This window comes from Panthera onca, chromosome A2, assembly GCF_046562875.1.
Source record: "Panthera onca isolate mPanOnc1 chromosome A2, mPanOnc1 haplotype 2, whole genome shotgun sequence".
NCBI classification, from domain to species: Eukaryota; Metazoa; Chordata; class Mammalia; order Carnivora; family Felidae; genus Panthera; species Panthera onca.
Genome location: NC_138340.1, coordinates 121,386,282 through 121,411,342, shown reverse-complemented (window position 1 = coordinate 121,411,342; position 25,061 = coordinate 121,386,282). Strand labels below are relative to the sequence as shown.

The 25,061-nt window shown below is 49.2% G+C and overlaps 1 protein-coding gene and 1 long non-coding RNA gene across 2 annotated transcripts in view; one reads left to right on the top strand and one right to left on the bottom strand.

Moving 5' to 3' along the window:
* The first annotated feature begins 589 nt into the window (after positions 1-589).
* On the top strand, positions 590-2,588 carry LOC132679337 (uncharacterized). The gene is made up of 3 exons (XR_009610095.3): positions 590-1,211; positions 2,145-2,260; positions 2,354-2,588. It is a non-coding gene; the product is annotated as an uncharacterized LOC132679337 (long non-coding RNA).
* A 9,142-nt stretch (positions 2,589-11,730) lies between these two features.
* Positions 11,731-25,061, bottom strand: part of MTURN (maturin, neural progenitor differentiation regulator homolog) — a 29,309-nt gene continuing 15,978 nt past the window's right edge. Inside the window, exon 3 of the mRNA XM_060632817.3 lies at positions 11,731-17,087. Within this exon, the coding sequence (XP_060488800.1) occupies positions 16,977-17,087 (111 nt within the window). The 3' untranslated portion in view covers positions 11,731-16,976. The remainder of the gene's footprint in view (positions 17,088-25,061) is intronic.

The following is a 25,061-nucleotide window of genomic DNA, read 5'->3' as shown; positions in this document are numbered from 1 at the left end:
TCCTTTAAGGTGGTTGAACCAATTCACTTTCCCACCAACAGGGGCGTGACCTCCGTGCCAATGCTGGACATTATCAATCTTTCTAAGAATTTCCAAGAATGAGGTCCCGTCTTAATTTACAGCTTCCCGACAACCAGGGCTTGAATATATTTTCATGTATTTATTGGCCATTTGCATTTGGTCCTCGGTGGGTCGCCTCTCTGATTTCTTGGTTTGTTTTTCTATCGGGTTATCTATCCCAAATTACCAATGGAAAACCTGAGGACTGGGGAAATTAAGTTAACTGGCTTCAAGTCCCAGCACGAGTTAAGTGGCCGGGCTGGACTGGAGCGTGGTTGTATTTCTCAAAAGCGCCCATTCTCAACCACAAGGCCGGTTACTCTGCATCCCAGGTACGGTCCAGGTGAACCGATGAATGAAAACGTGAAGGCTGCATAAGCACACGGATAGCGCTCACTTGCAGAGGTGTGGCCCTTTCTGCTTTTACCTGAAACAGCCCGGCTGTCTACCGCAGTTCCCTCCAGGACGGCCACCCGGCTGACCACCGTGACTCTTGCCCTGCGCCGGCCCTGGCTGCCCGTTCGACCGCATTTAGCAATTACATTGCCCCTGAAGACACCGGCAGCCAGAACTAAATAACAACCTATGGCTTATGGCCATTTCCTTAGTTAAGCCAACTGGAGCTAGACCATCCCTGGCTTTCGGTGTGATCCATTCTCCAAAATCCAAATCCAAGACTGCTCTGGATCTGGCAGGGCTCAGCTGTCAACGCAGAGAGGGAACGCATAACCAGCTGCCATCAACTCATCTGACATCGTGCCAGGGCCACCCTACCATTGTTTGTGGCAGAACAACGCCTTTCTGCGGCAGAGGAGGTTTGCAGCCTTGCCCTTTGGTAAGGGCAGCCGACTTCTCAGCAGGCCGGAGAGCGCCTGAGCGCCAGAGGAATGCCTTCTCTAAAAATAGAAGTCCTTTGCAGGGCTTCCTGACTAGCAGTCTTAGCGGCATCCACACCACGTCTATGCGTTCTGCGCAGGACCAGCTGCAGGCGCGGTGGGAAAGATAATCTGGGCAGAGGAGCCGCTGCTGGGCAGAGAACCCCGTAGCCTGGGGCCGTCACCAACCAGCACTGGGGCGGACCCCTCCTGAAGGCGGCTGCGGTTAGTGTTACGGGGAAACCAGGCAGCTCGGAGGTTTTGTTTGACTGGCAGGTAAATGAGCCCGACTCTCGAATCACTCCAGACTCATCGATCCTCTTGAACAGTGATTCCAGTCGTGTCTTTTGTGAACACATTAATTAGCACGACTTGGTGCTTCCTGAGGTCAACACAGACACGACTGGAAGATACTGCAGGGGGACCCGGTCCCAATCAGAACTCAGTTCTACCCCCTAGTGGCCCGGCTTCAAGAAGGTGTCAGAGCCCTCATGCAGCTCTCTCAAGTCAAAAATCCCAGTTCCTATCTTTGGAAATAGCAGGGAAACGCCACTCGGTCTTCTGTGGGGTCCGAAGCAGAAGGGTCAAGGCTATCGTTTGGTTACCACACCTGGGAGTCAAAGCCTGCTTGAAGGTCACCAGGGAGAAAGGTGGGCCCGTAATGGGAAATATGCGAGTGCAGTAATGAGAAGGGAGGTGGAAGAGGGGTAGGAAAGGAACAACCAGTTGGAATTAAGTGACCGGAAAAGAAAAGAGGAAGCAAGACAAAAACAGGGTTCTGAGGACAGTGAGTCTCAAAGGCCAGTTGTGCCAACAGCTTTCACAGAATCGGTGGCCCAGCACTGGTGGACCGGGCCTGTGAGGCCTTCAGGGACCCACCCCACTTCCTTCCTTGGTGATCATGAAATTCTGGGGCCTGACGGGGGGTGGGGGGGTGGTGAGTATTTCGGAAGATTTTTTTTAAAGAGAGAATTGGGAAAAAGAAGCCCGAGAGGTCCTGTGACTGAGCACAGGTGATAGGGGGCGCCCATGGACATTATTCTAGATGCAGAAACCTAGGTGACTTTATGCTATAAACTGAATGTGTTCCCCCGAGACTCATACGTAGAAACCTAATCTCCAACGTGATGGTATTTGGAGGTAAGACTTTTGGAAGGTGATGAGGTCACAGGAGCAGTGCCCTCGTGAATGGGATCCGTGCCCTTACAGAAGGGGCTCCAGAAAGCTCCCTCAACCCTCCTGCCATGTGAGGACACATGAACCAAGAAGAAGATCCTCATTAGACACTGAATCTGCTGGTGCCTTGATCTTGGACGTCCAGAACTGTAAGAAATAAATTGCTGTTTTTTATAAGCCACTCAGTCTGTGGTGTTCTATTATAGCAGCCCAAGCTGATTAAGACATTATGTTCTTTCCAGATTTTTTCTTCTGATTGATTTGGAGTTTCATGCCATTGCGGCTGGAAAAGAGGCACCAAAAGATTCCATCTTCTTGAAGGTAACGATTAAGACAGTTTGATAGAGCAAATGTCATACTGATTTGTCGCCATGCCTAGAAGGCACCTCGGGCATTTTTCTGCTCCTGGGCTGTCCTGCTGGGATGGGGCAGTTTCTGAGTCTTCTCCGAGATGGTGTAGACGCAGGCAGCCTTGGAGAGCACCAGAAAGTGGGTGTCTTATGTCTCGGGCAGCCTCTATCCTAGGTTCGCTATCGCGCAGAAAACAGGAAGGGCCACGGCACATGTTCTTGCTTTCCCACCAGGGAAAGGATGTGTCCCAGGACGCATCTAGGGCTGCATCTGGCTTTATGACTTTCCTATCTACTGGCACGTCCTTGACGGTCACTCAGGGATCACGAGGTCGCGGGCACAGAGACCTGGGACATCCACCCGCTGCTGTTCCCATTCCCCGGTAAAACGCAAAAGTCTTGGAGACTTACCAACAACATTACCAACTCTTGGACACAGTTTCTCTGAGATGTAGGGATAAAGGCAGGTCCCTGAAGGTTGTGTCTCGGGGTCTGTGTGCTTCCATGCATGAGTGAGCGACAGCAGGTCAATCTCAGAGCAAAGCAGTCTCTCCACATTCCTGAGAGAAAGAGGAACATTTCTTTCTTCTCCCCATACCTCATTCATTCATTCATTCACTCATTCATTCCACAAAGGTTTCATGACCGCCTACCCCATGCCAGGACTGTGCTAAGCACAGGGGGTACAGTGGAGAGCGGAAGAGACAGCACCTCTACCCGCATGTAGCTTATTATCTGGCGGGAAATATCATCTTCAGTTGGCCCGCTGGATGGTACATTTATATTGTGGAGAGTGTAGTGAATTTCAGGGGGTCCTCGGTTCTTTAGCCTTCCAGTCTCTTTACGATCTTCTCATTTCTTTGCCATGTACTGAGGGTGGTGTAATAGTTTTTAGCTGTAAAAAAGCACCGCCGACAAATACAACTTGGCCTCTGCCCATTATTGTTCCCCAAATGCCACAAGAGCAGCGTGACGTCTTGTGACAAGAGACTAAGGCTTTGCAATTAGACAAAACTGGCTTTTATTCCCGGTTCTGCCACCACGTGAGCTTAGAGGAGTGGCTTTTTTTTTTTTTTTTTTTTTTTCCTCCAAGTCATGAGATTTTAATGGAGACAAAACTGTGGCATCTCTATAAGGGTTTTCTCTTTGTGGAAAAAGATGCGTTAGGACCATGAAGGCATTTTGCCCAGCGCCTGGCACACAGGGACTGCCTGGTGAGTCTTTGGCTCCCTCCCAACACAGTGAATGATTCCTAGCCTGGAGGCCGGCTCAACCGCAGGGTTTCTCCGAGTGTGGACCACCTGAGGCAGCACCGCCTGGAATATCTGTAAGCACACAGCTGCCCGTGTTCATCAGGCCCTGGGGGCACCAGTCCAAGAACCTACCCGTTTCACAGGCTCCCCACTTAAAAGCCCTATTGGTGGCCTAGGCTTTTGTTAGTCTGAGGATCTAGAAATCACATTTTTTTTTAAATGTGTATTTCTTATTTTGAGAGAGAGAGAGAGAGAGAGAGAGAGAGCATGAGCAGGGGAGGGGGAGAGAGAGAGGGAGACACAGAATCTGAAGCAGGCTCCAGGCTCTGAGCTGTCAGCACACAGCCCAACGAGGGGGCTTGAACTCATGGACGAGGAGATCATGACCTGAGCAGAAGTCAGACACTTAACTGACTGAGCCACCCAGGCGCCCCAAGAAATCACTTTTTAATGGTCAACTCTGTGCATAATAGCTTTTACAGTGTGGAGTCACCTGACTCATGTCTTTACTAAAGTACTTCCTGTATGGCACAGGATACTTCAAATCACGGGACCTTGAGCCTGCCAGTCCCGGCTAAACCCTGCCCCCCCACTCAGCATGGTGGGGGTCACCCGAGGCACCTACCCACCCTAATACAGGAGGATGGCGAGTTCCAGCTTCTGCCATTTCTGGACAGATTGACCAGGTCTAGGACAGGTAGACCTTTCAAGAGCCTGTTCCAGGAGGGGCTGATGAGCCTCCGTGGGCAGAACTCACAAGAAACATGCCAGGCTCACTAACGTTGGAGGGTGACCTTGGGAAAGGCTGGATAAAAGCTTTTTCTGAGCCCGTCATGCAGAAGCACATTGAACTTTCGGGACTCAGACTCCTCTGGTGAGTGGCTAGATTAAGAGATAAATACAAACAGAGCAGGCTCTCACCAGGGCAGCACCTGCATGGTTGCCAGCATCCTGGACCACACGGCCAGGGCCTCAACGCCTTGGACCGGTGGGCGCGGGGCCCACACTGGCAGGCAGTGGCACAAGGAGGGTACCTTTGGTGGACAGTGACTGAGCCTGTCCCAGCCCAGCTATGCTTTGGAGCTGTGCGGCATTAGCAGAAACGGCCGTGAGTTAAAGCCAGAAAGGAGAACACTGGGTACCAGTGAAGGCGAGCCTGTGAAACATACAAGAGACATCTCAAGGAACAGCCCGGGCCATTTGGGAGGAACAGGAGAGAGAAGGGCTGGGAATCCCCAGAGTAAGTTTCAGAGCCACAGACATGAGAATCTGCCTTTCGTTGTGATTCTCTCCTCCCCACGAGGCCGCTGTGGTTTGGGGGAAATGGGTGACATCAGTAAATGTGCGGAGATCGGGAAACAGTGTCAGTCACCCTGCCCAGGAGGATGAATCCCCTAGTCTCTGCCTTCTTGTGACATCACTGCTCCAGAATGTAGCACGCTGTGGTGCCAGATGAAAAGTTCTATTTCTAGAGGATGGACAAAAGTGCCATTGTCTTGATAACAGACCAAGAGACCGAGGTCATTGTGTTTCCCAGCAGCCGCTGCGCCCCGCTCCACATCTGTAGCCCTCTCCCTCAGCAGCAGGCAGGGCCGTCCCTGGGGTGGTGGACTCCAAGCACCAAGTAGCATACCCGATCCCGCGTCCGTTGGGTCAAAATCCCATCCAGACTCACCAACACGAGCTTCCAAATGAGATTTTCCAGAGCGTGTGGCCAATTCTGTCGGCACTCTTCCAGAGCTGAACAGTTGCGGGGTCAGAGCAAGGTTTGAAGTGCACTTTGGGGAATACTCTCTCACGCATGACGCAGAGGGCTGGCCCCAGTTCTGAAGAGAACACACCATGTGGGTGGGTTTGATGAGTTCATGAGCACAGAGTTAGATGACATTTTTGGCCTGCTTCCGGATGAGAGATCTTTTCCAAAAGCTCGCGAGCTACATGGGGAGACGCTTCCCACCCACCTCTCTCATGAGGAGGGCACCAGATTATGTTTCCAGCCCGGCAAGAGCTTCACCCCAGGGGTGCTTGGGTGGCTCAGTTGGCTAAGTGTCTGACTCTCAGTTTCCGCTCAGGTCCTGATCTCACTTTTCGTGAGTTCGAGCCCTGTATCAGGCTCTGTGCTGATGGTGCGGAGCCTGCTTGAGATTGACTCTCTCTGTCTCTCTCTCTGCCCCTCCCCTACTCATGTTGGCTCAGTCTCTCTCAAAATAAATAAATAAACTTAAAAAAATTAAAAAAAAAAAAGAGTTTCACCCCAAATCAGTCCTATCATCCCACTTAGCCCTTCTTGTAACCAGTTATAGGAGCCATTTGGGAGCTGGCAAGAGTCAGAAATAGTCTTCTCAGAAGGAAGGGGGAATCAAAAGAGATCAGGACAGTCCAGCTCTATCACGAAGTATGACCCAACTCCTCCGCCAAAGCACGGGTTTTAGTGACACCGTGCAAGCCAGCTCACAAGTGGCCTGGGTTACCCAACAGTTGTTTTGCTTACTGGGACTTTCCTCTGAGTACACTTTGGAAGCTAAGGCCACTCGCAAATAAAGCACCTGCTTCTGAAGACATAGCGTTGTCTAGTAAAGGACGTAATTATATCCCGTTTTAAACGCAGATGAACTGTAATGTACAGAGTGCTCGATGTCAGGCAAGGTTGGGGAGGAGAGAACGGAGGGGTGCGGTCGGGGGAGAGGCAGACCCTGACATAGCCCTCAAGGGTGCATGTGACTTGAAATCCTATCGCAGAGTGAGATTTGGGGTGAGACTGTAGCTGAAGTCCTCTCGAGCTACGAGATTTCTATTTCTGATGACAGGGAATATTGCAGTCAGAAACTGTTAAACCCCGACACTCCCCAGACCCATGTTAAAGTTGATCCTCCGCGACGGTTTGTATTTTTACTGTCCCTTGCAGCCTAAGGCTCCAAGTGGCCCTTCACACATCTAAGCAGAAGAAACTACAGATTTAAAAGACCAAGGCCCTATGGGAAGGAGGAGCCGGATCCAGAAAACCAACTTTGTCTTCGTTACCATGTAACACTGTGCCCTTCTCTTTCCAAACCTGCGCAGCCTCGTGATCCCTGGAGAACTGCCGTTTTCAAAGGAGTGTTTTTGACTCACCTTTTCTGCTTTTCTTCCCTTCAGCTGCGCATCATTTGGAAAACGGGAAAGCGCTGCTCCCGGGGTGCCGCACACTCTCCCTGCAGCCATGAGCCCACGAGCCCACGCCGGCGTGCCAAGACCACAAGGTCCCAATCACGGGGGATCTGCGTGAGGCCACCTGAGATCTCAGAACCCAGGAAGGCCGGGTTGGGACGCCAACATTTCTTACAGGCTATGACCTGGCCGGCTCTTTTGTCCCCTGCATTTGCAGAGGAAACAACGGTGGAGGTCATCCAAACAAGAACACGAGCTCCAAATCAAACTTGACTTTGGCTTTGCAACGCGTCCTTCGATTTCCAGGCAGTCTGCACAAAGCCGTGCTAAGACAAGCAGCATTGCTGGGGGCATTGACGGGGTGCACGCTGCTGTCTTGGCACAGAGGCGGAAGGCAAGGGCTGGAGGGCAGGGGGGCTGGAAGCGTGTTGGGACGACCCAGGGAGATACACGGAGACAGAAGTCTCCAGTGTGTGGTGATGACTGGTATGAGGGATAAGCGGACAAGGAGAGCTTTCTCCCTGCTCTCAGGTCCTGGCCTGACCACAGAGCGAATTACGCGCCTGGCTACTTCAGGGCAAGCTTGGGTAAAAGCTGCTTCATGACCAGGTGTCTGTAATAGCCTCTTCTGTTATTAGAAGAGTCTGTAACGGCCCCGGAAAGGGCCGTTCAGGGGGCGAGACCTAGAAAGAAGGGAACAGAAAGGACAGCGTACTGGTTGTCCCCACAGCCGCACACCTGCCTAGAGATCCTCTTGTCTTACCAATTTACTAAATTATTTCAACAAGCCTGTTGTTCCAATTCTTCCAATCACTTTTAAATCTTTGCCAGTACATGGATACTAGAAAAAAAAAAAATGTCTCAGCACCCTAATCCACTGGGCATGGCCAACCTGGTCCTGGGCAAGGCAAAGACTTAAAGTAACGTTCCCTTTAGTCCATCCTGTGCACAGCAACCAAGCAGACTAATAGTGTTTAGCGTTCTCTGCGTGAAGCTTACGGGCAGGGCCTCCGCAGTGCTGAGCAAAGAGCCAGAGGTTTCATTAAATGTTAAGACCAACCCGGATGACCCTATTCAGAGCAGAGCAGTTAAAAGGGCTCTGAAGGCACGCTGCCTTGGTTCGAATCCCAGCTCCAGAACTTACTAGCTGTGTGATTTTGTGAAATTTGCTTAACTTCTGTGTGCCTCAGTTTCCTTATCTGTCAAAGGGGGCTACCAAATGACATCTACCTTATGCTGGAAGGATACGAGGAGTTAAAAGGAGCTTTGTGCTTGCTACTTAAACTGATACTCAGAAGGAGCTTTATAAAAGTTTGTTAAAATAGAGTTTTGTATGTAATGCCATACACAGCTTGGATTTATTCACTCAGCACTGCCGGCTTCACGACAAGACGCCGGAAGAGTCAGTTGCACGGCATACAACCAACACTGGGGAGCAGGGAACCTTGGGCCTTGTCCGCACTCACCAGGATGATTCTGAAACCTAATGGTAGCAGTGAGACTGCCGTTAAGTCGCTGACCGGTAAGACGTTTTTCCGGGGAGTCTGGGCTTCTGTTGTGCGTGCGGCATGTTAGTTGTCCTTTCCACCAATATCCCTTTTCCGTCAGTGGGTCCCAGGCCCAGTGAAATCACCCAGCAAAGGACAGCTGTCAACACCATTTGTGGGCTAGGCTAGGCCTAACTCAGTAGACAGGAACACGAAAAACCCTGAACAGGAGAGAGAGAGAAGAGATAAAGGGCTTTTCTGTTCCTTCTTGGGCTAAAAAGAAACTCCGAGGCACCACTGGGAGCTACAGGGAGCTCCCAACGCTGCCTCCGGGTTTGGATTTGGCCTGCGGCGGGCTGTGAAGCCTGAGCCACCAGCCCGAGCATATTCCAACTGCATCTTGTGCCCTGGAGTCTCCCCTCCCCGCCCCAGGAGTGTCAACCCGTTTTGGGGGACTCCCAACCACTTCTGTTCTGGTCGGATCTAAGGGTCCTAAAACCCTTCCCCACCCACTCCTGATCTGGGAGCATCAGGGAGCCTGATGGGGTTCCAAGTGGAAACCTGTGGTCCCAGCACTGCCCATGGCACCCTGAAGATTGACTGCAAGTTGCAGGGCTGAGCAAAGCCTGCCGCCTAATAACGAGAAAGGCTCCGGGCCGCCGGGGCCCAGAGGGGCTCCTCCCCTCGCTCAAAGCAAAGTGCACTGTGCCGTCCATCTCCTCTTTGGCGTCTCCCCAGCCCTTCTCCGAATGAGCTAAATGCCACGCTTCATCGATCGGTCAATAAGTCGTGTTTATTGAGCTGACAGTGTGTGCCCACAGGGTGTGGGAGCTGTAGGGAAAGATGGATGAGAAGGGGGGGTGGGGGAGGAGAAAAACAACCCAGGACAAATGTTAGGGCTTTGTATAAGGGAAAGGACCCTATGCCTTGCTCTCCCACACACAGCCCGGCTCTTCACCTCTCTCCTCGTGCCGGGGGTCTGCTGGCCCTTCTCTCCCAAACGCTCCACCAAGACACGGGCGCCGGCTTGACCCAGAACTAGAAAGCCCTTTTTTATGCAGTGCTGACCTCTAGAGGCTTCCAATTAAAAAGCATCCCAAAGGACCAGCTTCGTTCTACAGCCAGTTTCTCCATCTGTGGTGTTGCCGTATTTTCCTAGAAAATAAGGAGGAGGAAATGTCTCTGCTCCTTTCAACGTTACCTAATAGGAAATGCCTACCTCATTCTGAGGCTGCCTAACTACGGCTGGCCCAGATTTTCATAAATGTCAATGTTTTCTGCTCCAGAAGGGAAAAAGGCAGGTCAGAGATAGAGCGTTTCAGAGTTACTTTTCTACTACGGATCTAAGAGGAAAAGTACAGTGCCAGCTTATCTCAGGATGCGTTTCTGGGGTTTCCAAAGTAACAGATGGCCAGGCCTGCCAAAGGGAAAGAACGTTCGCTCACCCCGATTCAGCAGGGCACCAGGCAAAACGCTGTGCCACACCCCCCTGCATACAGGCGTCAGGCCCGTACGTGGTCCAAACCCCGGCACAGGGTCCAGATACTGGGTGGTGGGTTTAGTTCGATTTACCTTGTTTGACTTCAACCCACTCATGTCCACAATGAACACTGGAGGAAAAAAAAAAAAAAAAAAAGCATCCCGCCCGACCTGACTTTCCTATGGAAGCGAGATTCGTTTCTAAAGGAAATGAGAGACTGCGAGCTACAGTCCAAAGCAAAATACCCCAAATCTTCCTATTTTGTTGTGGCTCTTTATTCCACAGTATTGATTGCAAAGAGAAGTGTAGGAAGGCAGGAGAAAGTACCCTGAGACATGAGCATCTGGGCTAACGTGCACCCACGATTTTGGCCCCTAGAAGGGATTCTAGGAAGATGGGCTCAAAATCAGAGAAACACAGTTCTGCCAATGTCACCACCCAGTCCTGGTTTCATGAGACACAGTTTCATTATAAACGTTGCCTCCCACCCTCCCTAGCCCCACTGGCCAAGACGAGACACATCCCCACAATGCTAGTGCCTGGAGGGAACTTGGAAATGAGTCCACAGTCTTATTTTTACAGATGAGGAGACAAAGATGGGGGACGGGGAGAGGTGACACGGCCACATCGCTGGTCAGGGGGGAGCCCGGGGAGAACCTTTACCCCCAGCCAATGGATTTCAGAACGATTCGCCACAAAGGGGGAAATGTGGGTCTTTCTAACACCAGTCTCTGCAATTAGATAAAGAGTCGAGCTACATTTTAACAAGTTTACCTGTGGGGGCACCCGGGTGGCTCCCTCGGTTAAGCGTCCAACTTCAGCTCAGATCATGATCTCACGGTTCATGAGTTCAAGCCCCGCATCGGGTGGGCTTTCTGCTCTCAGGGCAGAGCCTGCTTCAGACCCTCTGTCTCCCTCTCTCTCTCTGCCCCTCCCCCGCACTCTCTCTCTTTCTCAAAAAGAATGAACATTTAAAAAAAAAAAAGTTTATCTATGAAAAGTGATCAAATAACAGTCACAAAGAAATTCCCCCAGAAGAAAGGCTTTGGCTGGGGAAGATCATGCCAGCACCGTGCTGAGGTCAGCATCGTTGACTCGGGGAGCCTGGGTGGTTCAGTCCGTTAAGTGTCTGATTCTTGGTTTCGGCTCAGGTCATGATCTCGCAGTTCCACGAGTTCAAGTCCTACATCGGGCGTCATGAAAGAATCGTTGACTGAGTGAGGCTGGGAATGCCTGCACACAGCCCACTACTCACGTCCAATCTCTGATAACAGCCGTGCCAAACACAAAGAACTGCAAATGAAGTTATTTCAGACACACACACCAACCTCTACGCTGTTGTCTACTGAGGTAATCTCAAATCTCATTTAACAATCTATGGAGACCTATTCATTTGGGGAAAGAAACCTGCTCTTCATCAAAGAATGGGACTTTACCACGAACTTCGGACGGATCCTTTAAATGTCACTGCTTACGAAATAGTCATAACTGGGAAGGGAGTAGTGGGGAAACAGGGTCATTCATCACAGAGTGACCACAGGTTTCCAGCCAGTGCCACAAAGGATTCCTCGCTATGATGGGAGAAAATAGGGTTGTCATACCCGTCGTATACACACCTAAAGTACTAGGTCTGAAGGAAGACTGGGAAAGCACTAAACACCAGCCACGACATCAGCACAGATATATTAATGTCACAAAATTCCACAGCATTTGAATCATGTCAGTGGTTCACGTAACTGCCTTCTCCCTCTCCTCCCCCCCGGCCATCTCCCACCCAGCCCCGACACTGGCAACCACAAGCTAGCTGACGGTCCTCATTCTTTGTCCCTTTGTTTGTGTCACATGAGGTGTCCTCTCAGACCAAACATTGTGGAGGGAGTAAAAAAGAGGCAAACACCACCATAGTTTGGAAGGCTCTTTAATAGCAAGCGTATGGTAATTACATGGGTGGATGAGATCCTCTCTCGCAGGGGAGAGAGGCAGGTGCAGATGCAGACAGGGATCGGTTTAGGATTTACACTGCCGGAGGCATCTAAAACAAAGGGCAACAATTTTTTGGCAACCCATTTCACAGTTTTGTAATGTACAAGAGATTCTGCGGAAAGGAAATATAAAGGCAAAGAAAGCATACACACCTTGCATGAAACCTTTCTGCGTAAGGAAAAAGAAACCCAAAACTGTTCCTTGATTTTGCTTCTCAAGTAGATGACTCAACCCTGCTCTCAGACACCAGTTAAGACTGGCCCACAGATAGTGTCGGATTTTCCCCAGGGTGGACGATTTGCCTTCTCCTCTAAAAAGCCGACAGGGGTGCACGGTACTGCTCTGTGTCTTTATCCATCTGGCTATCAACAGGTACTTAAAGAATGACTCTTCAGCAACAAAAACGAAAGAAAAGAAAAAACCAGGGAAAGGCAGTTTTACAAAGAACAGACTATCCGCCTTCTCTGCAGTACCGAAGAATTTGAATCCAGTTCTCAGTAAATTAAATGTTTATGTTCATGTGGCCCGGGGCACGCTCTCAACGGCTTGTGCCCATTCAGCCATACAGCGCTTTACATGAGGCTTCTAACATGTGACGCTCACGGGCCCTCTATTTTTATAATACGCATTTAAATAAAAATATCGACGACAACATATTATTTAACAATTTGTCCGGGGAACACGAGCTATAGATATTTTGCCATGGACACGACGTTGCCATGGACACCAGAGGCTCCCGGCATTCTGGCAAGTTTTAGATATGCTGTATAGAATCTAAGCAACTTCAGCCTTTCGTGTCATACCTGGTGTCACAAAACCAAGATAACTAATTGGGTCTTTGTGGAAGAGGATGAGTTTTTAATTAAAAACACAAAACAAAACAAAAAACTCTCAGGCTGCTCTGGTCATCTGAAGCAATAGGCAGGGGCACCTCTTCGGGGTTAACACTCATTATAGGGAAGAGGTATCTGTGAGCCCCTTGAGATTTCATTGTGCTCTTTCTACCACCCTCAAGCACCTTGGAGTCAGTGGGCGGGCTCTGCCCTCCAGCCCCTGGCCGCCTCCACACTGAGGGCAAGATCCAGTCTGGTTCACGTTCCGCCTGCCAGGTGATGAGAGCCCTCAGATCTGTTGGCACTTTGGGAAGACAGGCTTCTCTGGCTGACGGCTGGCTTATTGAGGAAAACTCCACCATATTTGCAGGACGCGCCCGCGGTCTCCTTGGCTGGGGGGGCATCTGTAAAGCCACAAAGCCACCCCCGACACAGGCCTCGCCTCTCAACATTCAGGCCATCCCTTTGAGGAAAGCGGGCTCCTAGCGTGAATGCCATGAAGACAGTTTTCCTATACCTTACGCGATAACTGCCTTCGGGCTTTTTCTTTTCTTTTAAGAATCGGACTCCCTAACTCTCCCATTCTCCCTCTCTCATCTCCTCCCGCCCCAGATTAAGTCCCGCCTGTTCCCATGTGCCTCTCGAACCGTGGGAAATCAGATGTGTTCATACCGGTTTCCCAACCTGTGAATTTTCACGTGTAAGGTAGATTTCTAAAATATGAATTCCGACGATGCTCTGCAAGCACAGCCCCCCTAGGTCCATCCACTTTGTGCTCTTAGGAGACAGACACAACAGTTAGAGATGTAGTTGTGCTGGAGGAAAGGTTTCCGTTTGTAGGTGAAAAATGACAGTAGCTACGAGAGGAGAGAGATTTTTCACTGAAGGACACGAAACCTAGTTCTGGCAACCAGGACACAAGGAGAATTCCTAACTCAAAGACTTTTCATGTTCTAGTCACATAAAAAAAAAAAAAAGTCCTACGTGCTGCTATGAGCCTGGGAGACTTGAGGGGACGTCTCCGTGTACTTGAATCCGGGGTGCTGGCAGGCATTGCGTGGGGTCCCACCTCCCTCCCTGGCTCCCTAACTCATTCTCCGGTTCCCCGAAGTGCGCTCAGTAGGACCATCAGGCAGAGACAGGGACCAGTTGCCATACGGAAAATGTCTCTCAAACCCAGGATCAAGGTTTTTTCATGTCGCCAGAGGCCTGACTTCATTCACAGCTGGCCCACAATGACCAACAAGCCACCGATCGCCACCCCCCCACACGTGTGCCACCACCATTCGCACATCTACACGCACTCACACACATTCTCTCTCGCGCTTTTCTTTCTACTGGATGACACGGCAAAAAAGCAAAAGTATTCCTCTTCCACTCTCTTCCAGCTACTCTTCAGGGAACTTATTCCACTTCCGAAGCCACTGTCTATCAGGGCACAAGGAAAAGCTATGCCTTCCAATGACGAAGCCTGCCTATCCGGGACAAGTGTGTTTCTAGATCTTCAGAAGCCTTGCTTTACCCTCTTGTCTAAGGGACAGGAAGTCATCAGCCCCTCGGGATCACGCTTGAGGGGGTTTCAACACTCACAGACCAACAGAAACATACTCCAAGGTGGTCCTGTGGCCAGGATCCTCAGGTTAGCATCTTGGCGTGATTCAAAATGTGTTTCTTTCTCATTTCCCTAAAGCTTTCCTTGACTGTTGCTCTCCACACACACACACGTCATAAGGCAGCTATGGGGCGACCGTGGTGGAAGCAGGAAGGGAAAACACCCCTTGTTTCAGGCAAGTTAGGTGATTTGCCCAAGGTCACATGGTCACCGGCAGAGCCAGGATTAGAACCCAGGTCTCTGTCCTAACTCCTGGGCCGGCGCTCCTTCCGCTGCACCACACTGCCTCTTCGTAAGTGTTCTATGTTCGGGAAAGTCAGGAATGTGTCTAACTGTGGAACCTCTTCCGTGACAACCACCGCAGGCAGCCTGCCTCGCTGACCCATCCGGGTGGAGCTCTGCACCAGGCGAGCTCTGACGTCGCACGCGACCCGCACACACAACGCACAGCCAGGTGGGCGTGAGCGTGTGCCCGGGCGCGGGTGTGCACAATCAGAGGAAAGGAAGTTGGAGAGGAAACAGTCCGATGTGTTGACGCCGTCAGTGGTCTGGCCTTGGAAATAAGTAACATACAGCAATGGCATCCTCAACCCCGGGGGCAGAACAAAGACGAGATTTCTCCTCAGCCCAGTGACCGGCTGAGCTGACCTCGGGGCGGTTTTTATAAACAGAGACATTAACATAATAATACCAGAGCGCATTTGGTCAAAGCCTAAACGCTTTCTCATAAAATACATTTTTCTATTAACGTCCACGTTCGAACATATGGAAACTCAGATTTTGAGCCTCTCCGTGTAAAATTCCAGTGTCCCTCCTCAAGCTACTTCATTTCAGTGGCAGAAGTCATTCTTACTCTTTCAGCCCGTGGAGTCAACACGGTGTCAACACAGAGGTCACCAAACTTGAGTGGCATCTACAGAACACAATCACCTGCGCTCGGGTACGACGCCGGTCGGAACACGGGGAGCAAAGCACGGGATACGCTCACCCCGCTGGATGAAACACCAAGGTGTGTCGTGTGAACAGGCGACTCTGAGGGACATCATTCCCCTGGAAGCTAACCTTCGATATGGTTTTTCCAAGCAAGGAAAAACACGCGGGTACCGAAGCACGGATGGAAACCACCGCATTGTTTTACCCGATGACTTAAAACCGCAGCGCGCGGTTCTGCCACAAGCAGCCGTGCTCGTCACGGCACCAATCAATTAAACAGAAAATGTTAGCTAAGCAGGTTGACACTGACATGCCTGGAAGATACACAAGACTCCCATAAGCTCTGTGCTCTCCGCTGCTGCTGCTTTTATTGTTAATCCCAAACTATGACCACCTCGCAGGCATGTGTGTGCATGTTAAAATTCCCACCCCAGATGCTACGTTTAGTTAAGGGTTGTGGAAGAGGCATTCTGCGTCCTAAGTTATCGGCACGAGAGAGGCAGAGAGGTCCAAGAAAATGAATTACTTTAAATAACTCCACCTTAGCGTTCCAAAGGATTTCCCTTGGAAACGTATTTGTTGGCTGAATACTGACAGCAGTGTTTCCAATTATTAAGCAGTTGTTTCTGTGAGTTGTCTTAGTAGTTTGATCATTAGAACTTCCCCCCCTTTGAACCAAGCTAACCCACGACTGAAAGATTCTCATGTTCCTATCGCTTTAAAAAGTCACGGCAGTTAGGTTCCTCGAAGCACCTGATGACATTTGTTTTTTTTTTAAGAAATTATACAGTGGGATCCTTTTCTTGACTTTTCTTTTTTAAAGAATAAAAGACAAATTAAGAAAGTAAAGAAGGATTCCATCACATTAAAAAAAAAAATTTATCCTGGTTTATTTCCCCGTTAAATCTATCTATGGCTTCAAAGTTTAAGTGGCACTTGGATTCTGAATGTTTTCATGATTTAACAAGTTGCCATCTGGTTATAAAGAGAGAACGTAAATGTTTCATTTCATATGTGGGACGGTTTATAAACATTTTAAAGAAATCAATAATTTATGTCACCCCATCTATATTTTCCTCTATTCGATTTTAAAAGTGGCTTTGGAATTAGCATGTTTTGAAATAACTGAACATGCAAGGCATGTTTGCACCTAACCATGAACCAGCTGCAATCTATCCAGGTAACTTAGTGATGGCGGAACACTTAAGCAAAGGCTTCTTTGCCTCCCTTACCCTCTTCATCCAAAGCTAAGTGATTATCCTTTTCTGCCCTTGTATTTGCACTTGTGCAGTTTAATGACTAGGTATTAAAACTCATGCCTTATAAGCAAATTCCTTCACTCATGGACACTTAAAAAGTACGTAAAAAGTGCAGACTGCATTTCTTCTCTGCCATGCTTTTCCCCTCAATAATGTCACCTGTGAGGACTCAAAACATAATCCTTAATACATTCCGAGTTCTCTACGTTCGAGTCAGTGAAAGTGAGTTCTTCAACACAAACTCAGGAGAGAACGGTCAGCCACAAAATGGACTCTAACTTCAAAATGGCAAAGGCTACCGAGACAACTCCATAGAAACCCACGGAAACGGAAGTAAACTTCAGGTCACTTCTGAGCAAAGCTCATTCCAGAAATTTTGTGGTCAATAAAAAGGTACTTGGTTTGAATTTGGATGCTGGGAGCCAGACGTCCTGTTTTGAAGTGCTAACGCAAACTGCTAACCCAGGAGCACGCAACCCCACCTCAGGTACCGGGGGTTTACTCTCCTCGGTGGGAGCCCTCGGAAGTTTACTGCTGACTGACCCCCATTTGGGGGTGGTCCGCCTCTGGCTCCTCCTCTTCCACGTCTGCACTGTACTCTTCAAACGCATCATCGTCTGCATCCGGAAGCCCCAGTAACTACAGGAGAGAGAAGAGAACCAGCCGTGAGTACCAAGTGGCCCGCGGGCAGGAAGGTAATCAAAGACGTCTGATCCCAATTCAACAGCACCTGACAGGACTTAGCACAGCACCGATGGATTCCCCACTGGTGTGAACTGTGCCCACGATTATTTTTATAACCGTATTGGGTGGAAATGTCAAAGCTTTAATGGGCTGGTGCCCAAAAGGCTAAGTTTTCTTGGGGAGCCTGGAGATTTCTCTACTTTTAAGTAGCAAAGCATGGCACCACACCCCCATGTACAATAATAGAGTGTCTATGCACACACACACATCTGGGATGTCAGATGTCAGCAGAAGTACAATGGACAGTGCTGACTGTTCCATCAAGACGACCAAAATCTATCCCCCTCTATTTTCCGACCTAAAAACATGTGCTGCCAGCATTTGTAACACACAGAAAAATGTGAAAACCACTAAAAGATGTAACAAAATAACAAAATCTATTTAACAAAATATTTAACAAATCACAGTGGATCTGCAAGATGGGATCTCATATACCCACTTAAAAGAGTATTCTGGGTAACTTAACGATACAAGAATATGCTCCTAAATGTAAAAAGACATGATAAAAATTGCATTTTCAGTGCAATACAGATTTTCTTCAAATTTATACACAAATGCCTAGAAAAAAAGACTTTGACAAAATACAACTTAACTTAACGATACAAGAATATGCTCCTAAATGTAAAAAGACATGATAAAAATTGCATTTTCAGTGCAATACAGATTTTCTTCAAATTTATACACAAATGCCTAGAAAAAAAGACTTTGACAAAATACATCCACATTTCAGAAGTGTTGTTTTTAGACAATGAGGTAATGGGTACGTTTTTATTTCCTTTTTATCTTTTTGTATTTTCCAGAGGCTCTGTAATTATCATCAGGGAAATTCACAATAAATACACAGTAAACGTTTTCTTAAAGCACCAACTGGTCTTCGGTTAGAAGCCTGAGTGCCATTTGCTGGGTCTGATCAGTATGAACGAAAAACTCTGGTGCCGGCAGGAAGCCACGGCCTTGGGTCCTCCTGGGCCCCGACCGTGATCACGGTGCTTCCAATCCCACAGCTTCTCGGTGAGACTTACGGTCACTGCATGTGACTGCCCTGACTTTCTCACGTGGTGGCCCTCTTGGCTGATCACTTTCAGGCAACTTCACTGAATGGCCCTATGAGCCAAACTAACTGCCTTAAGCCCCTCGAATAAGTTAGATCATTCTGTTCACTTTGCATGACCCCCCGGTGCCCTGCAACCCGTGCTCCCTTCCCCTGTCTTCCCAGCCTCTCCCCCAAATGCTTAAATGAGTCAAGGACAAAGCAGAATCCCAACCAAAAGGATGCCTTTACCCTGAAGTTCTCCAACTGTAACCCTCGCCGGTCTCACAGAGCCCTATGAACACACTCAGGACCAGATCATCTGCCAGGCCCTGGGTCATGTTATACATGTGGCCTGGTGAGGCAGGCATGGCCAGCTGCAGCCACACGCTTTCCCTTCAGAGCCCAGAGTGCTGCGGATGTCTCAAAGAGCCACTGTTGGCTTGGAGGGGTGAGGCAGGAGGAGTGCATCCCTGCTAGCCTGGACAGTGTGGAGCGATCTCGCCTACGCTTGGGGGAAGCAAGAAGCCCCTTTCTCCCACTGCTGTCTCCCTCTCACATCTTAGGAGAGTGAGCAAAGGATCATCTTTTCCCCTAAAGAGAGAGAAAAGATGGCCACAATGGACACAGATGACGAGTATTTTGATGTTCAATTTTTATTTGAAGAGATGCTTGGTGACACGGCAAAACGTGAAAGCATCAAATGAGTGGTAAAACAGAAGTATTGTTGCCCCTACGGAGAACCCCAGCATCACCAAAATGCCAACTGCAGATGCGTTAATTCGGCAATAAATGTGACTCCTCACTGCCCCGAAGGGATACCCCCTTAAAAGAGGAGTGGCCAAGGAGTTCTCTCTCACTTAAAGAATCTGACTGGTAGTGGCTGCCTGGAGCCCTGGGTTGAGGATCCCAAGGGGCTCAGTGGGAAAGACGGTGGTCCATTAGCAATGGCGGCCATGGGTAAAGAGGGTGTGGTGGAGGTATGCATCCACACGTTTGCCATCTTGTCCTAAAGACACGTGCCCACCATTATTCTTTCTCACAACACGCGTAGGTAATTCACACGGACCCAAACCATAGGTAGCCCTCAACACCCTTCTTCTCCTCAGCTTAGGGTGGTTTGTAGAAGAGGTCCCAGCGAGCCATGAAACCATTACCACAACTCTTCCCCTCTCTCCTCTTCCTAGCTCCCTATCTTACCTTTACGTGAATCCAAAGGACATAGATTTAGGTCTAGAGCATCAGCCACACGTGAGGCCCTTCCCTTCCGTGGGAAATACGTGCATGCTACATCTAGAACTGCTCACCCCCTGCCCTGAGAGGAGGGAGAAAGAACAGAAGCAGTTCTGTTCCGGGAAGCGGAACTTCCCAACTTCCCAGGCAACTTTAGTGCAGCGTCTGCAGATTCACGAGAGGCTGTGTGAAAAAGGCACTGGACCTGGCATCCAGAAGGTACGGCTCTAGCTGGGGACCTCTGCCACGCCACTACCTTGGTTGAGCCTCGGCGTCCTTCTCTGGAAAGTGGGAACCGTGACACCTGCTCTGCGTCCAGAGAAACTCTGGAGACTAAACGAGAAAGTGAGTGTGGCCATGGTCAGCAAACCGTAGAGCCCCGTGTGAATTATTCAGTGGCTTCTCGTTGTGAGGCACAGCAGTGCAGGTGGCCTGGGTGGCCCAGTCGGCTAAGCATCTGACCCTTGATTTCGGCTCCGGTCATGATCTCACGGTTCGTGAGATGGAGCCCCGCGTGGGGCTCTGCGCTGACAGCACGGAGCCTGCTTGGGAGTCTCCGTCTCCCTCTTTCTCTCTCCCCCTCCCCTGCTCACACGCACGCAGCATGCATGTGCTTTCTCTAAACAAACACACACACAAACGCACTTTAAAAAAATAATAGGGGCGCCTGGGTGGCTCAGTCAGTTAAGCGTCCGACTTCAGCTCAGGTCACGATCTCGCGGTCAGTGAGTTCGAGCCCCGCGTTGGGCTCTGGGCTGATGGCTCAGAGCCTGGAGCCTGCTTCCTATTCTGTGTCTCCCTCTCTCTCTGCCCCTCCCCCGTTCATGCTCTGTCTCTCTCTGTCTCAAAAATAAATAAACGTTAAAAAAAAATTATAAAAAAAAAATAATAATAATAAAGCACAGCAGTTCAGTTATTCAAGGGGGAGTGCCGGCTGCATCTGGACGGCCTCCAGCCCCCGCTCCTCCCTTGCCCCTCGGCTGTGCTCCCTTCTGGGTCACCTCACTGGTAATCAGTACTCTAAGAAGTGTAAAGAGAAGGAAGGAAGAAACTCAATTCTGTTAGCCTCTTCGTCTGATTCTCAGACTTACAGTCACAGCCTTCCATCCAACCCACCAATTTGATCATACTTCAGATGTAATAATAATAATAGTCAATACTGGTCATGTTACTATCTTCTAGGCATGGGAGTTAAGCAGCTTTACATATATTAATTCCATTGGTTCCTCGGAATAGCCCCAAGCCCTATAATTATCACCCTATTACAGATAAGACCTAGAGAGGTTGAGTCACTCGCATGCACGCAGTTACCCAGTTAGTGTCAGAGCCAGAATTCAAACCCACGCCATCAGACTGCAGACTACAACCTGACCACCAGCTACCCAGGAGGTTCCCTTCCAGCTGGCGATGCTGTTCCTTCAGCTGGAGGCCTCAATGTTTTCTACTGAGTAATACACCTTTTAAAACATTCAATGGGCAATGGTAATGTCTACACTTATGAGTATGTACAATTGGGAAACACACAGAGCAGAGGAGAAAAAGCACCAGAACTATAATTTGCCTGGGACTGCAAAGAATACCATACAGACATGCAATAATCTAGCATTCCCACCTCTGCCTCTACTCCCATCTACGGCAGGTACATCTACATTTAACTTCTGGATCCAAATTTTTAACAGTCAGGAAGACATGTCAGAGACAGGAATACAGGCAGACTGGTAAGAATCCTGGGCTCCTTGCTTATACTGTATCCGCTTGTTCTTCTAAAGAAAAGGAGACAGGGGCGCCTGGGTGGTTCAGTCGGTTAAGCGTCCGACTTCGGCTCAGGTCACAATCTTGCGGTCCGCGGGTTCGAGCCCCGCGTCGGGCTCTGGGCTGATGGCTCAGAGCCTGGAGCCTGCTTCCGATTCTGTGTTTCCCTCTCTCTCTGCCCCTCCCCCATTCATGCTGTGTCTCTCTCTGTCTCAAAAATAAATAAACGTTAAAAAAAAAAAAAATTTATAAAAAAAAAAAAAAAAGAAAAGGAGACAGACCCAGAAATCCTATCTGGTATGTTTCAACTACTTCTGATAGTTATAATCATTAAGTCTGTTGACCGGAATTTTTTCAACTGACTGGGAAAAAAATCTTTATGCTCACTCTGGACAGTGGTGTTGGCATTTCTAGAGTTTTGCTGTGCACAAAGCTTCCTTTGGGCAACATACGATCTTACATAAAAACCTCTGGGGCCCAGGGGCGCCTGGGTGGCTCAGTCGGTTAAGCATCTGACTTCGGCTCAGGTCATGATCTCACGGTTGGTGGGTTCGAGCCCCATGTCGGGCTCTGTGCTGGCGGCTCAGAGCCGGGAGCCTGCTTTGGATTCTGGGTCTCCCTCACTCTCGGCCCCTCCCCCACTCACTCTCCATCTCAAAAACAAATGAACATTAAAAAAAATTTAAAAAAAAAAACAAACAAAAACTTTGGGGCCCACCCACCCACAGGGTTGTACTTGAAAGGTAGAAATGCCAACCCTTAAGAATTCAAGTTCTTTAGACCCAGAAGAGGATCAATTATCTGTAGGACTAACTCCAGGTCTTATAGAAAGTTACGTAAATTAGTTGAGGACACATTTAGTTGGCACTTAGCATCTGCTGTCTCCAAAGGTGGCCCTCACTTAGCACAGTGGCCTACAGTGTCTTTACGGAAGAAACGGAGAAGGATGTCTATGCCTTGGAGAGCACAGCCAATTAGCGAGGCAGCTTTCAGTGAGTGTCTTGTGGCTTCAGAGGTCCCTGTGAGCTCCTTCCAGAGGACGCCTTGAAGCACTTTACTGTGTATACGATTCACCCAGAGATGCCCTTAGAATGTAGATTCTGACTCAGCTGGTCTCAGGCGAAACCTGGGATTCTGTATTTCTAACAAGCTCCCAGGTGATAGGGATATGACTGGTCCGAAAACCACACTCTGAGCATTAAGCATTACTCTAAAGCTTTGGGGAGTTTGTCACTATTTATCTCAATGATCAACGATGCCACTGTTACCAAGAAACCTACAATGAGATCCTGGTCAGTCTGTGTTCTTGATACTAGGAGAAAAAAAGGGGCAGGTGACAAGGTGGACAGAAGACCCAAATGGGCAAGAGACTGGTAGGTACTTTCTCACTTTCAGGGGCCATCATATTTCCTAAAAAAATACACGGGTTTGAAAGCTCATACCTGAGCAAAAAACAAAAGCTATGATAAACGTAAATTATCAACATTCAATGTCTTTTAGTAAAACCCACAGGAGTGCATAGTCTTCTCTTACCGGACTTTCTGACCTACTGGGGGGGTGGATTCTTTCTCTTCTCCCTGGCTCTTAACCAGACTATAGGAGTAGAAGCAAGGATTGGACTTTTTCTGGGTCACGAAAGGTCTTCCCGTGGGGTTTAGTTCCCGGCTCCTCAGCTATTAGTGGCAAACTGAAAATATTAATCTTTCTTGGGCCAGCAAGCTAGAACGAGGGGGATTTTTCTGCTAGAAGCGTCTGCTTCTTGAAAGAAAAAAACATGGAGTCAGAACAGTAACCCCAGAGCGGGGGACCAGGGTCAAAGACAGCAAGAAAACATGGGGAACCACAGGTTGTAACTCTAGGTAGGGCTATCAAAGCAACATCAGCCAAACAGCACACAAAGTTGTCATAACAACAGATGCCTCATGACCCTAATGTCCACAGTGCTAGAAGAGAAGGAGGAGTAATGGTCCAGGATAAAATAAAATAAAATAAAGCTTTGGGCGAAATTGAAAGGGCAAAGATAAGGTTTGATTTTGCAGCTAAATTGGAAACCATAAGCTCTTCTCTTGTGAACTGTTTTTTAACCAGGGGAAGCCTGTCGGCTGGCACTAAATAAAAGCTATGAAAACACCGAGGAAAAAAATAAATGGCGCGATCACCGTTATTTGGATCTATAACCGCTATTTTATTATCTAGCTCAATCAGGTGATGACCAGCAACCGTCAACCGAGGGCCACTTAAACAAGAAACATGTAAGACTCCGACGATTCTCCAGTTCACATTTATCAAGGCTATTGATGGGTGTCTCCGAAGCCGTGACGGGTTGCACGACAGGGATAAACCCGCCTGCTCCCCAGACGGCAATGACGGCCCGCTCGGCACGGTCATCTGCACATACGTACCATTTGGATGTGTCGTTCAGCCAGGAAGGGAAAAAACACTGGGTCCAAGCTAGGAGGCCCCTGGAGTAGAGCCGAACGCGTGTCCCTCTGGGAGGGACGCTGCCCTTGCATCCAGTCCTGGATCTACCCAACTAACCAGAAACTGAGACGGACCTCAACAGTGTGGAAGGGCTTTGATGGTCCTCTGTGCTCTTAGTCTGATTTTGAAGCTCCCCGTGGATCCACAAGACCTCAAAACATGTACGACGTCCATTTTAAAGAGGGGGACACTGAGGTCCAGTGACCTGCTGGAGGCCATGACAGCATGGGAGCCAGACAGGGAGCCAAGGCAGGGCTGAGCCGAGCCACCTTCCCCCACCCACGGGGCATCTCTGAGACTCTGAGCCGAGAGGCCACAATGGGCCCTCCTTCTCGGCCAGCTCTCCCTCGCTCCGAGCCCATCTGGATCCCGCCATGTTTTCAGGTCTCAACTTCCAAGGAAGTCACCGCCTGGCACTTGATTCCTCAGTGAGCCCACTCATACCTGGAATTCGCAGCCCTCCTCACACACTACAGACAATACACGTTTGAAAAAAAACATACAACATCGTCGCTCGTTATGTTTTTTTGTGGTAAACTCATTATGTTTATGTGGGTAAACTTCTGACTACAACACCCCAACAGCACCTCTTAAAAAAATCCCTTACCTTAGCTGGATGCTTCTGTTAAGCAATGTGTTGAAATCACTTAGCACCTGTTTTCTCTCTCCACCCAAAATCTAAGAGTCCCACAGAAGGTCTCACGGAGTCCTACTCACTTCTCAACAGTATTTCGCCTCGTGTGCTCAGCTGGGCCGTATCACCGCCAGCATTTATTCCGTGCTTATCACGCGTGATGTGTCGGACCAAGTTCCCAGTGAGAACTGCATCATTTAATCTTTACAGATGCCTAAGGTAGCTATCGTCAGTTGTTTCCTAATTTTACAAATGGAGACACTGAGAGGTCAAGTAACTTGGCTAATGTCACACAGCCACGAAGTGCCAGAGCTGGGATGTGAATACAGGCAGCCTGCCCACAAAGCCTGGGTTCCTCAACATGTAGTATCCCGAGTCCACATAACTGGGTAAAGAGACCACAAACAGCCTAACTAATGTCCTCTCAGGAAATACTTCCCCAGAGAACAGCAAAGCGATGTAAGGACAGCAGGGAATGGAACTCCTCTGCTCATTCTATACGGTATCTGGGAGGGTATCCGGACCAAAATAAATGTTCTGCCTTGTAACATGGATTTCTCTGCACGTTTCCGTGGCTGCCTCTCCCATCAGAAAGCTCCTTGAGGGCAGGAACCGGGCACCATGTCCCGCCCCTCGCTCTCAAAAGCAGTGCTTTGGCAAACAGCAAACAATCAATACGCTTTGTTGAAAATGTGGTGAAGAAATGTGGGAAAAGAGAGGACGAGTGAGATAGAGGGAA